The sequence below is a fragment of the Melospiza melodia genome, chromosome 12 (assembly GCF_035770615.1).
Source record: "Melospiza melodia melodia isolate bMelMel2 chromosome 12, bMelMel2.pri, whole genome shotgun sequence".
NCBI classification, from domain to species: domain Eukaryota; kingdom Metazoa; phylum Chordata; class Aves; order Passeriformes; family Passerellidae; genus Melospiza; species Melospiza melodia.
In genome coordinates, this window is record NC_086205.1 from 24138429 (window position 1) to 24150447 (window position 12019).

General features: G+C 50.5%; 1 protein-coding gene across 6 annotated transcripts in view; it reads left to right on the forward strand.

Annotated features, from left to right (window-relative positions):
• Positions 1-3232: 3232 nt before the first annotated feature.
• Positions 3233-12019, forward strand: part of TNIK (TRAF2 and NCK interacting kinase) — a 146594-nt gene continuing 137807 nt past the window's right edge. For all 6 annotated transcript variants that reach the window (XM_063167324.1, XM_063167328.1, XM_063167325.1 and 3 more), the window contains exon 1: positions 3233-3350. In XM_063167324.1, the coding sequence (XP_063023394.1) occupies positions 3294-3350 (57 nt within the window). In that variant the 5' untranslated portion in view covers positions 3233-3293. The remainder of the gene's footprint in view (positions 3351-12019) is intronic.

Here is a 12019-nt window from a genome sequence, read left to right on the forward strand (position 1 = left end):
CAGAGTATAAATTTTTCAGCACCTCTGTTGAGTTTGTTCAGTACTGTCTCACATGGGCTAACAGTGGGGTAAACCAGCCTGGATTTGGAAAAATTGGGGCCACATGGTCACAGAATTATTGTGGAATAAATAATATGTTGGGGCCCAAATGTGCTTCCTTGTTTGCTTCATTCCTCTTCTTGATGATCTTTTGAAGAATGATCCAAAGCCCAAAGCACCTGAAGCTGTTGCTAACTGGGCAATGGCTTATGTGTCACTTAGATTTACTCATTCTACATACACCCCCTCACAATATAATTAATAGTGATGGCACTGTTAGATAATTAAATTTAGTTTTAGGCAGAGGTCAAATGACCTGGATAGTTTATATGAGGGCTGATGCCCTTCCATGAGTAAATCAAAAATTGTGATTTCAGGGTCCCCCACTCACTGCTGACAGCTGAGCTTTGGGTCATTAAGGTGCTCATTGCTCACCAAGGCCTGTGGGAAATATGGAATTTTCACATTTCCCCACTTCCCAAGTGGAAATTAAATAGGAAAAACAATGACCTGTCAGAGAATGATCCCAGTGTGTGGCAGAAGAAATGGCAATGGAGCTGATGAGGGATGTGGGGTCTGAGCTGGGAGGGCTGTGTGCTTTTTCCATGGTTGCTGTTTAATGAAGGATGGGATGTGGTAACCTTATCTGTTTTATTATTTATTATTTATTTTATTAAATTCCTTCATTTGGCCTGGCGGTGCCCTGCCCGTGCTGCGCCTCAGCCGTAGCTGTGCCAGGGCTGGCTGGAGCTGCTGTGGCACAGCAGGGTCTGGCTGCCATGCCCAGGGGGCACCTGCCAGGTGGGAACTCAATCTTGTGCTGAAATGACTCACACCAAAATATTTTGAGCCAGTTCAACTGATTACTTTGTTTTGAGTCATGGTGACTGTAACTGCAAGGTTTGTTTAGATGCAGAAAAAAAACCAGTGTACATAGAGACACAGATAGATTGGTAAATGTATAACTAAAAGAATAACATATTGGAAACAATTTTTTTTAATGGAAAAAGCTTCCTGCAAAAAATGACTGCTCAGTTTAAGCTTTTCCTGTAGCCAGGCTGGGTACAGCCCACATAGCACCCCTGGCATCTCCAGAGGTCACCGGGTGCTCATCTCCCCTCCAAGGCTCTGAATTTGCTCCAAGCAGCCTGGAAACAGCAGCCCTCTCTGGGATTTTCCTGTCACTTCCCTCCATCACTTTATGCATTTCTTATTTCAGCGATAACAGGAGGGTCCTCTACATTTTCCCCATCTCTATAGGCAGTGGATAAATCATAATTAAATCACAGCTTAGCTTGGGACTTGGCACTCGTGCTGAGGATCAGGGCAATCTGTCTATTTGCAGGATTAGACATACATAGATATATATATGCATATATTAATCCTTATGTTTTTCACAAATAATCCTGTGTATTCTTGGATGGAAAGTACATTAGAGCAAGCCAGCATCCTCTCTCATCCTGTTTGTTCCTCCCTTCTCTGCCTGAGAACAAAGACAGCAGGAGGAAGTCTCGCATTGGTTTGTTACCAGTTTCCAGGCAGTTTTGCTTCCAGCTCCCCAACTACGAGTGCAACATTGCAAACCCTGGGCTGGAACAGACACAGACAACATCTGGTCTAGAAAAACATCACCAAAGCTTGGGGACCTTGTTGAATTTAGCATTTTGATAAAATTGATTTCTTTATATGTGAGTGAGGGCTATTGACTGTGCACGATATTAAGGAGGAATGGTGTGTAGCTCGGGAAAAGGGGTTCAATCCAGGCAGGCTGCCGTCACTGCGGGTGATGTGCAGCCCCGTGCGACTTCCGCTACCTGCCACTTGGGCAGTTCATTACCCAAAAAAATCACATTCTGCTGCGCCCTCGCAGCCCTGCAGGCTGGAACAGACACGGCCAGCGCTGCAATCGGGATTAGTACGTGATAAGGCAGGGATGCAGTCCCCGGGGAGAGCCGAGGGCAGCGGCAGCACCGACCCTGCTGTTTCTAGGGAGGTTTCAGCAGCTCCTTCTGGCCCTTGGTCCATCCGTGTCCCTCAGTCCTGCCTGGTGAGGCTGCACCTCCCACATCAGCAGCCTCCCCACAACTGCACGGCCGTTTGTAATACCATTTATTATTACATTTTGGAGCACATCTCCAATCAGAGAGTGTAAGAAAATCCCATCCGCCTGCCAGTTGACTCATGTGTAGGGTTTCCGCTTCCCAGATCTGCATATTGTAAGCTCCTGACACAAGTTGATGTTGTAAGTACAGCTTCCATACGGCTCTCTCAAAGGCAACAGATTTTTTTATACATATATATTTATATACGGCACCTGGTTTGGCAGGAACCACATCCGAAAAGGGGAAATAAGGAAAACTAAAAGCTGACTCTACCTAGCTATTGCTGGCTTGGGAGGCGGTTTGGCCAATTCCAAACACAGCATCCATCCTGAGGATCAGCCTGGGAGTTGGTAGGGCTGGGATGGCTCCCAAATGCCGAGGGAACAGGTCGACAACCGGTCAGCAAAGCCAGCTGTGACATCTGGATCCAGCTGCAGAAGGGCCGAATCTCCCCGAGCATCCCGAGGAACACCAAGCAGGTTCCTCTGGCCTTGGTGCTCCCATCTCCTGCCTGCAGGATTCGGGTTCAGCACCTGAAACCGGGCAGTTTTCCCACCGCACCTGACGGGCACCGCTGCCGGGCTCCTTGCGTGAGGGAACCCACGCGGCCTGGAGCCCTGCGCCTTTCCGCCCAGCCCCAGCCCGGATTCCGGGACCTTTGTGTCTCGGGGGGGATCTGCGGGCTGAACGAGCCCGTTTGTGCACCCCGGCGGGTCCCGGTGCCCGTTCCCTCCGCGGGTGCGGCTGCCCCACACGCCGCGTCCCCCTCGCTGGTCACAGCCGCGGTGCCGGCGCAGCCCCCGCCCGCCCCTGAGGGGGCTCTGCCCGCCCCCGCGCGGCGCCGCCCCCTGGCGGCGGGTCGGGCGCCGCCCCCGCGGTGACAGACAGGGGCGGCGCGGGGCCGTGCGGGCGCGGTGCGGGGCGGGCGCGGCGATGCGCCGCCGCCGCCGCCATCCCGGCGCAGCCCGCGGCGAGCCCTGCCTGCCTGGCCGCCCCTAGGCAGCCGCGCTGCGGGCGGAAGGACAGGGGCGGCGGCGGCGGCTTCTCCTTCCCGGCGCCCCGCATGAGGAGAGGCGTTAAATAGCGCCAGCGCCGCGGCGGCCGCCACTGCCCGGTCGGTGGCGGCGGGGCCGCCTGGCCGGCGGCGGAAATATGGCGAGCGACTCCCCGGCGCGGAGCCTGGACGAGATAGACCTCTCGGCGCTGCGGGTGAGGCGCAGGGCCGGGGACGGCGGGGAGGCATGCGGGAGCGGCACCCCTCCCATCCATCCATCCATCTATCCATCCATCCATCTATCCATCCATCCACCTATGCATGCATGCATCCATGCATCCATCCTTCTCCCGGTGGCGGGGAGATGGGGCTGGGGGTCCGCGGGGCTCGGTATGTGTGTCTGTGTGTGTGTATGTGTGTGTGTGTGTGCAATGTGCGCCTGCACGTATGTAAATGCGGGTAAGATAACCGTGCGCGCCCGCCGCCGCTCGCTCGTGTGCGCGCATCCACACGTGTGTGCATCCGCACATGTGTGCGCGTATCCGCGCGTGTGCGCATCCGCACATGTGTGTGTCTGTGTGTGTGTGTGTGAGTGTGCCCGCCCCGCAGGTGTGTGCGTGTCCGTGTGCGCGCACCCGCGCAGCGCCGTGGGGACGCGGGTGCGGGCGGCCGGGCGGGTCCCCGCGGCGGGGAGCGGGGCCGGTCCCACCCGGACACCCCCGCGCTCCGATCCGCTCACCGTGGGCAGGCGGACACGCAGGGATGGCGGGGCCGGGCACCGCCGGGGTGCGGAGCTCAGCCCCAGATTCCGCTTTCCCCGCCCCGGCCCCGCAGCCTCTCTCCATCCCTTCTCTCCATCCCTTCTCTCCATCCCTTCTCTCCATCCCTTCTCTTCATCCCTCTCTCCATCCCTCTCCCGCTGTGTCCCTGCGCGCTGCCTCCTCCTCGCCCCCCCGGAAAATGAAGCCCAGCATGTACCCTTGAAATGTCAGCCTCGTCAGACGTGTCAGCCTCGGCGTGGGCTGTGGCCTGATGTCCCCCCTGGTCCATTTCTCTTGTAACTTTCTTCCTTTTCCCCGTCTTTCTGGCCGTAAGAACGGCTCGATGGAAACGAGCATGGGGAGTCATTGAGAGAAACAGCATTTATGCGGCAGGCAGCAGCCAGGCTGCTCCACACAGCCCGCTGCATAGGCAAATAAATAAAATCAAGCAGAATCTGCTGAAGACTTGAACAAATGTATTTTTAGAAATATTATTTGCTTCAGTGCAAGGGAAAAAAAAAAAGAGAAGTCTATCTTTATTCACTTGCCCTACTTTCTTTCTGGTGAGTTTCTGGTTGATTAATAGTGTAAATGATTGCTCAGCAATACACAGTGTAGATGAGATTGGAATGGGGGAACCATCTGCCTTAAAAACAGACCTGGTTTCCCCTCTTAGGTGGAAGGTGCCTTGGGAGGAAGGTTGCTGAAGCCGGTGGAGTTAATCCAGGAGAACAGTATAATTTGGGAGAGAGGGAGCCCTCCCCTTCTTCCTCACCTTTTGGTTTTTTTTTTTAATTTAAATTTTTTGTTTAACATCTGTGCTGGGAAGTGTATTTGAACTAGGATATAATGTCTTTTTAAAACCATATCCACACGTGCTTAGGGTTTTTTTTTGTTGTTTTTTTGGTTTTTTTGGGGTTTTTTTTCCCCTCCTGTTTGTGGCTTTTTAATAGCAATGCACAGCAGCCACAGTCGGGGTTTTGTTTTCGCTTTAGGAGGAAATGTATATTGCCTCCCTCCCCCTGAGACACAGCAGCAGCAGCAGCGCCTGGCTGATGAGCAGAGCAGTGCTGGCATTTCAGGGTAACCGGAGACAAGGGGGACCTAAAAACCCTGACTGTCACCGGGGTGGGACAGCAAAACCCTGACTGTCCCCAGGGTGGGACAGCAAAACCCTGCTCTCTGCCCAGCAGTGCCCACTCTGCCAGCACGGAGCTGCTGCCACTCAGCCCTCTGCCCCCTCTCATGGGGACAGAGCTGCTGTGGCACTTTCCTGTAAATGATGAGGGATGTGGTGGTTTGCAAGCCAGACAAGAATAGGAGCTTAATTTGCCAAGGAATAGATCTCCTTCTAAACTGAGCTCCTCCAGCACTTAGAATAATTGTTAGAGGTCGTAAATTCAGCAGATTTAGGGCACGAGGCGTGAATCATTCCGTGGGGTCTGAATCAGAAATCGATAGTAAATTTGCTGCCTGAGCACAAAACATGGCAGGGAGGCGTAATTCCCCAAGCCTTGCAAAATTTTTATGTATCAGAAAAGAGGTGTCACATTGCAGTGGGTTTGTGGAAGAGTCTGGGTGGAGGAGATGTTGCTCTTGACCCGCCTGTGTGTTTAAAGGGGTGAGAGGCGCCTCTGTGAAATGCTGGGAGCAGGTAGTGACTCAAAAACCCGGCGATTTGTTCCCAGCAGCGGGGAAAGGAAGCGCTCAGGACACTTTATCTCTGAGTTTGAGTCACTGAAATGTTCCGGGAGGCTGAGATGAGCCACAGGCAAACGTGTGCGAGAAAGGTGGGCTGCCGGCTTGCCCAGTGCCTTGCTTTGGCTTGCCTCCTGCCGTCCCAGGGAAGGGAGCTGTATCTGCAGGATGGCTGTTGGAGGCTGAGCACCAGCAGAACCCTGCACACCATCATTCAGTGCAGTTTGCCACTGCCCACGGGCTTGTGGGGTGGGCTTTACAGATCTGGAAGGCTGGAAGGTGACATAGGAGGTGGCAGGAGTTGCGGTTTTTGCCACGCTGTGGAGTTTATTTTGGCCACACAGCCGGGCTCCAGTGCAGCAGTGCGTCTGCTTGATGTGCTGGAGGCTGGGCAGGAACAAAGCACTGAATTCTGATTGAAATGCACGGCCTGGTGCACTTGGGGTTGGCTCCTGCCTTCCCTGTGACGTGCTTCTATCCATCACTGGGCACCGTGCTCATTGCCCTGGTACCCAGGAGTGCCCCTGTGTGTGCCAGGACAGGAAGGATTCTCAACACAGAGATCTTCCAGTGGTGCTGCTGGTAATGGGGATTGTTAATGTTGCAGAAAAATGTAAATTAAAACGAGGCCAGCAAACAGGTAGCACTGCATATTATACTGACAAGAGATAAACTACATTATAATGTTCTTTTGTATGGGCAAGGTGATATTTTTGCTAGTCCACTCAGCATGTTTAATAGCCAGATGACCTGGCAGTGTTATTAACAGAATAATGATTAACATGGGGATTCACACAGGCTGTTGACAGGCATGTTGGAGAAGCAGATTTTTGCAATAAAATGAAAAAGTGTGAGAAGGGATGCAGTGGGCCATGGTCTGTGGTGGGAAATGCACAGCTGATCCCAATAGGAGAGAGCAGAAAGATGGGGCTGGGTTTGGTGGTTTTCCCCCCCTTTTTTTTTTTTTTTCATCTCAGCGAATGCAAGAGCCTGTCATCTCTTGCTGAAGGCAGTGGCCTTGATCCTTCTCAAATATTCAGGTCAGTAGCTTTTCCTGTGCTGCATCCATCTGCAGGGCTGGGCCTCTGGCTGATGCTCTCAGAGCAGTGATGCTGGGCTCTTCTGCAGTAGCTGCCACAGCTGGATTCATCCCCAGTTGCTTTGCAAGGTGTGTGGGAGTTATAAAAGATCTCAGGGAGGAAAAACCTTCCCCAGGGAGCTGATAACCCCTGGGCTGGGTCTGGCTTGGGGCCAGCAATCCCCCTGCTCACAGCTGCTGCTTGTCTTGCAGGCGAGGGCTCGCCCTGGGCAGGGGGCACCAGGCTCAGCTGGGATGTGCAGCTGGGCTGGGGGTTTCCTGCAAGTCAGGGAGTTTAAAAAGAGCCTTTTGGGGAAGAAGCAATTGTTTTCTTCATGTACCTGGACGTTGCTTTTGTTTTGAGCTCATTAACGAACGCCAGGCTTTTGTTGTTTACTTCAGTGAAGTGCTGACCGTGCACTCTTTGGAAACTGTATCCTAAAATCGTTTATTGTTTTGAAAAAGCCTGGCCTTTAATGCTCAGGCTTGGAGGGGAGACAGCAAAGAATTTAAGGAGCCGGTGAGTATTAGCTGTTGCTGGGAAGAATTGGATGAAACCCAAAAATGTCACTACTCTTCCTTTAGCCTGCTTTGTGTAGAAGTGAAGTTTCAGTGGCCCTTTGTTTGCATTAGTTGATCACTGTCAATGAAGATAAAAGCTGACACGTTAAAAACCCACAAAACTCAAGCATTCTGGCATTGTCCTGTTTCTAGAACTTTGTCAGTTTATGGCATATTTCAGCATCATTAAAGATTTAGGTGAAGCTCTATTGTGGGATAAGCACTGCAAGCCACCACTCAGGAGCATTACTCAGGCAGCATTATTTTAGGTTTCTTCTTCCAGCACTTTTTAAAAAAAAATCTGTAGCTCAACAGAATTTGGGCAGCTTTTGTAAAGGTCACCTTCCTAAATAGAAAGAGGAACAAACTTGACTGGAGATGACTTTTAGAGATTAAAAGAAAAAAGACATGAAAAGCTTATTTTGCTGTATTTTACATGATAATGCTATATTTGCAAATAACTTTGCAAATTAATATCTAATTTAAAATTAAAATAGTTTAATATTTATTTTGGAAATAACTTTGCAAAATTTGGGGCAGATGTTCAACAAATGAAAATATATATTCACAGTTCCTGAGGAAAGACACTCTCAAGAGTATTCCATCAGGGACTTAATCTGTCCTCTTCCAGTGTCATTCAGTGCACATGTAAGCTATGGAGCATGACAGCATCCATGTGCTTTGTCTGTTTTGGAGTCCTTTGAGTTCTAAACCATAAAACTGCAGCAGAATACTGGTCCTGAATCACAGAATCATGGAATGGTTTGGGTTTGAAGGGACCTCAGAGCTCATTTAGTTTTAAACCCCTTCCCTTAGCCCAGGCTGCTCCAAGCACTGTCCAGTCTGGCCTTGAACAATTCCAGGGATGAGGCATCCACAGCTCCTCTGGGTTTTATGTTGCAGTGCATTTCTACCCTCTGAGAAAATAATTTATTCCTAACATCTAATCCAACTCGTTCCTCTAATTTAAATCTTCCCAAAGGGATGGCAATGTCCAGCTCCATTCCTTGAGCCGTTGGTGCAAATGTATCCTCTGTGCACCTGTGCATGTTCTTGTGTGTGCTCATGCAGAGTTACCATGGAAAAGGGTCTGTCTTCTGTCAGATCTTTCTCTGGGGTTGATTGTGTTCTTTTCTCTGCCCTTTGGAGTTGTGCAGCCCAGCTGCTGCTCTTCTGCAGTTACTCTTCAGCACTGGTCTTCCTTATCTTTGCAGCTCTTCCACAGCACAGCAGTGTATGGTGTGTTTGAGGGCATGGAGAATTCTCTGTTCTCACTGATGTTCTTTTGCTGGGCAGTCATAAAAATTAATAATTTGGAGTGAATTTATGGCAAAATGTATGCTTGAGCAGGCTGAAGTTTGAGCACAAGCACTTTGTTGAATCAAGCCTTGAAGCAACAAAGAGCCTTTGGCTGGTGTGCATATTTAAAATAAAGGGTCTGTTTTTAATGCATGTGACAAGGAGGAGTTAGAGGAGGTTTTTAACCTTGCTACCTGAAGGTAGTTTTTTATATGCCAGGCTTGTAGCTGTAGTGGTACAGTCTGTATGAGGTGAGGGATGAGTTTCCATTTGATCTGTGTGTGAATCCCCATGGATGAATCAGCCAGCTGTGGGAGAGGTGTCCTTGGAAATCATCACTCGTGTGAGGCCAGGTCAGGGGAGAGCTCCTGGGCTCAGGCTCTGAGCTGCTCCCTGCACCCCCTTCCTGACTCCTCCTGATGCACCCTCACCCTCGGCAAGGGCAATTACAGACACCAGTGGGGGTTCTGTGGCTCTGACCTGCAGGCCAAGGACGGGCTATTGATCCCTGTCTCGATTCTTCATGCCTCATCTGTAAAGGGGCAGAATCCTGCTAGATGTCCCGTGCTTCCCCAGGGAAAGCTACCAGCAGGCAAAAGGGTACATGGTGTGGAGAAATACCTTTGGCAAAAGCTCTTGTGCCTTGGGGTGTGGAGGATGGTTGAGGGTTCAGGACCTTCCACCTGGAGGCAGCTGGCTGCCAGGGGAGCACACACATTGTTTTCCCTTGCTGCCAACTACAGAAAAGACCAGGAGCCTGATGGAGTGAAGGGGTGACCTGCATCTGCTCTCCCAGGATTTGGCTGATCCTTTCTCCCTGCTGGTGGCCTTTTTGGCCCTGACTGCTCTGCAGGTGTAGAGCCTCCATCAGGAGGTTTCTGTTTGCTGATGCTCAGGTGCCTTCTTTGCTACCTTTCACACAGCCATTAAAGCAGGATGCAGGTTGAAACCCACAAGCCTAAGTCATTTGGTAGCTCCATTGGGTGAGAGGTTGTGTTTCCCGCTTAGAAAGCCAGCAGCTTTAATTTCCTTCTCCCCAGCTCCCTTCCTCTGTCCTGTTTTGTCACTTTGCACTGTGGCTCCACATTGAAAGTGATGGCCAGTCTGCTCTGGGCACAGAAAGACAATTTATGTAAGTGAGATTTGGTGTTTTCCATGTAAATTGTTTATGATTTCTAAAGGAGCTGTGGCCAAGGAACGCGGTCCTTGGGAAACGGATACTCCCCCTCTCCCTGTGCTCCTCCTCCATGGCTGTTTGTGGATGAGCCCTGCAAAGGGCTCAGCATCCCCTTCCTGCCCTGGGATGAGGATGCCCAGCACATCAGCCCTGGGGAGCTCCTGCAATGGCTCATTAGAGAAAGGAGAGGAAAAGCCACCAAGGTTGGAAAGCACTGATAAGAACTTTAGTTGGCACTCAGTTCTATCTTTCTGCACGCTTGATTTTTATTTTGTAATGGCCAATCAGAAAACATTTCCCTTTGATCCAGAACGTCGCTTTTCAGTGTTGCTTTGCTGCAGTGCTTGCCAGAAGTTCAAGGTTGTGTGTTGGTAATAAATGATGGCAATCAGACAGGCAGCACTGGAATGGCCAGGCTGGATAGCAGCTCCTGCTTCCATCCAAGGGAGCCAGCAGCCTGTCCTGCCCCACACTCAGAAACTGAGTTACCCTGGCCAGCACAAAGTGTTCCCTTTGCTCTGCTGTGGCTAACCAGCTCTGCTCTGCCACAGGAGCCTTGTCAGATATTCATGGCTTTGTGCAAACAGCATCCACTGCCAGTCAGTGAGGAGCCACCTGTGCAGGTGACACTGTCCCATCCTTCCTATGGTTGCAGTCTGGTGAAAACAGCCCTACCCTGTGGCAGGCACCTATTTGTGCTGCTGTGAGCAGTGAGCTGCTCCTCTGAGCAAAGCCTGAGCAGTGCAAGCTCAACATCCTCCTGCTGCAGCGAGGGTGGGTGTTTCTGCTTGCCTGAGTGCCCGTGTGGTTTTCAGCCTCACACTGCACACAACCTTTTGTTGCAGATTTTGCTTGTTCCCTCCAGCACAGTGGCGTTTCAGGGTGCAGAAAGTGTTGCTTTCAGAACAGCAAATTGTTCCGAAAGCAGCTCTCTTTAAAAGCCAGGGATATTGCCTCACGTGCATAGTCCTTTATAAGCTAACAAGAAAAGTAAAAAATTTATATGGCTGACAGTTTCCCCTCCCCTTCCTTTTAAAAATTCCCTTTTCTCCTGATTTTGAAACTCAGCAGGAAAAAGCCTACTGCCAGCTGAGTCATGTGTTCAGTGCATGACAGAAGTGACTGTTTGGGATCATGCCCTGAATCTGCTGGATGGTGACTTTAGGATGCATTGGAGGTGGTAGAGCCTTTGCTGAGGAAAAGATCTCACAGCTTGAGCCTAATAAAATGTGTCTAATAACTGCTGTAGCATGCTACAGAAATACAAGAGATCAAAGCTTCAGAGGCATTTATTTTCATAATTTGTGGGTCAGATCCTTGCAGGACTAATTGGGTGCTGTTTGATGTCCAGGCAACAATAGAAATCTCCCCGTACATCAGAATATGTTTGTCTCTTCCTCTTTCTTTCATACCAAAGCATAAAAGCTTAGTGTGATTTTGAGATAAACTGGCAAAAGGGGAAGAGCAGATCTCCTCCCTACCTCACTGCAGCCTTTCTTAGCAGTATTAGGAGGATAGTGAGGCACTGGGACAAGTGCCCAGAGAAATGGCAGATGATCCATGCATGGAAGTGTTCAAGGCCGGGTTGGATGGAGCTTGGAGCAGCCTGGTTTAGTGGGTGGCATCTCTGCCCATGGTGAAGGATGGCTTAAGGGTCCCTTCCAACCCAAACCATTCTATGCTTCTGTTACGCTGGGGCCATACAGCTGATTCAGTGGCCAGAACAACGTGTCTGCTTACCAGATGTTGATTGTTTAATTACCATCAGTGCTTCAGGAGCACTAAGCCTCATGGCTGTTGTCTACCAGGCTGCTGCTCCCCAAAACATGAGCCAGGATGAAACCAGAGGATGAGTTTGGTGGTGCAGCTCAGTGCACCTCTCCATTTGTGAATCTCTGGTGGTGTCTCAGCACCGTGGGTGGTCACCCCAAAACACAGCAGGTCAGAAATGCTTTGGGCTTTGCAGGGCGCTTACAAAGGTCTTGTATTTATATGTATTAAAAGAAAGTGTACAAATATAAATAAAAATAAGCGTGGGTCTAACCGTTCCCTCTTGAGTGGAACAGGACAGCACAGCTTGTCCCTGTGCCTGGCAAATAGACCTTCTTCAAAACAGGCCAGAATTTTCCAGGCTACTCACTCAGATGGGAGATGCCAAAACAGTCATGAAACATGGCTGGAAAGGAAGGTGCAGTGCTCTTAAACTTGTGGGTTTGTGTTTTATATTCCCACTGAATACTCAGGATAGGTGTTTGGGGAAGGGGATTCTCTCAGGTGTCTGCAGGTACCACCATTTGGGGAGGAAAGAAA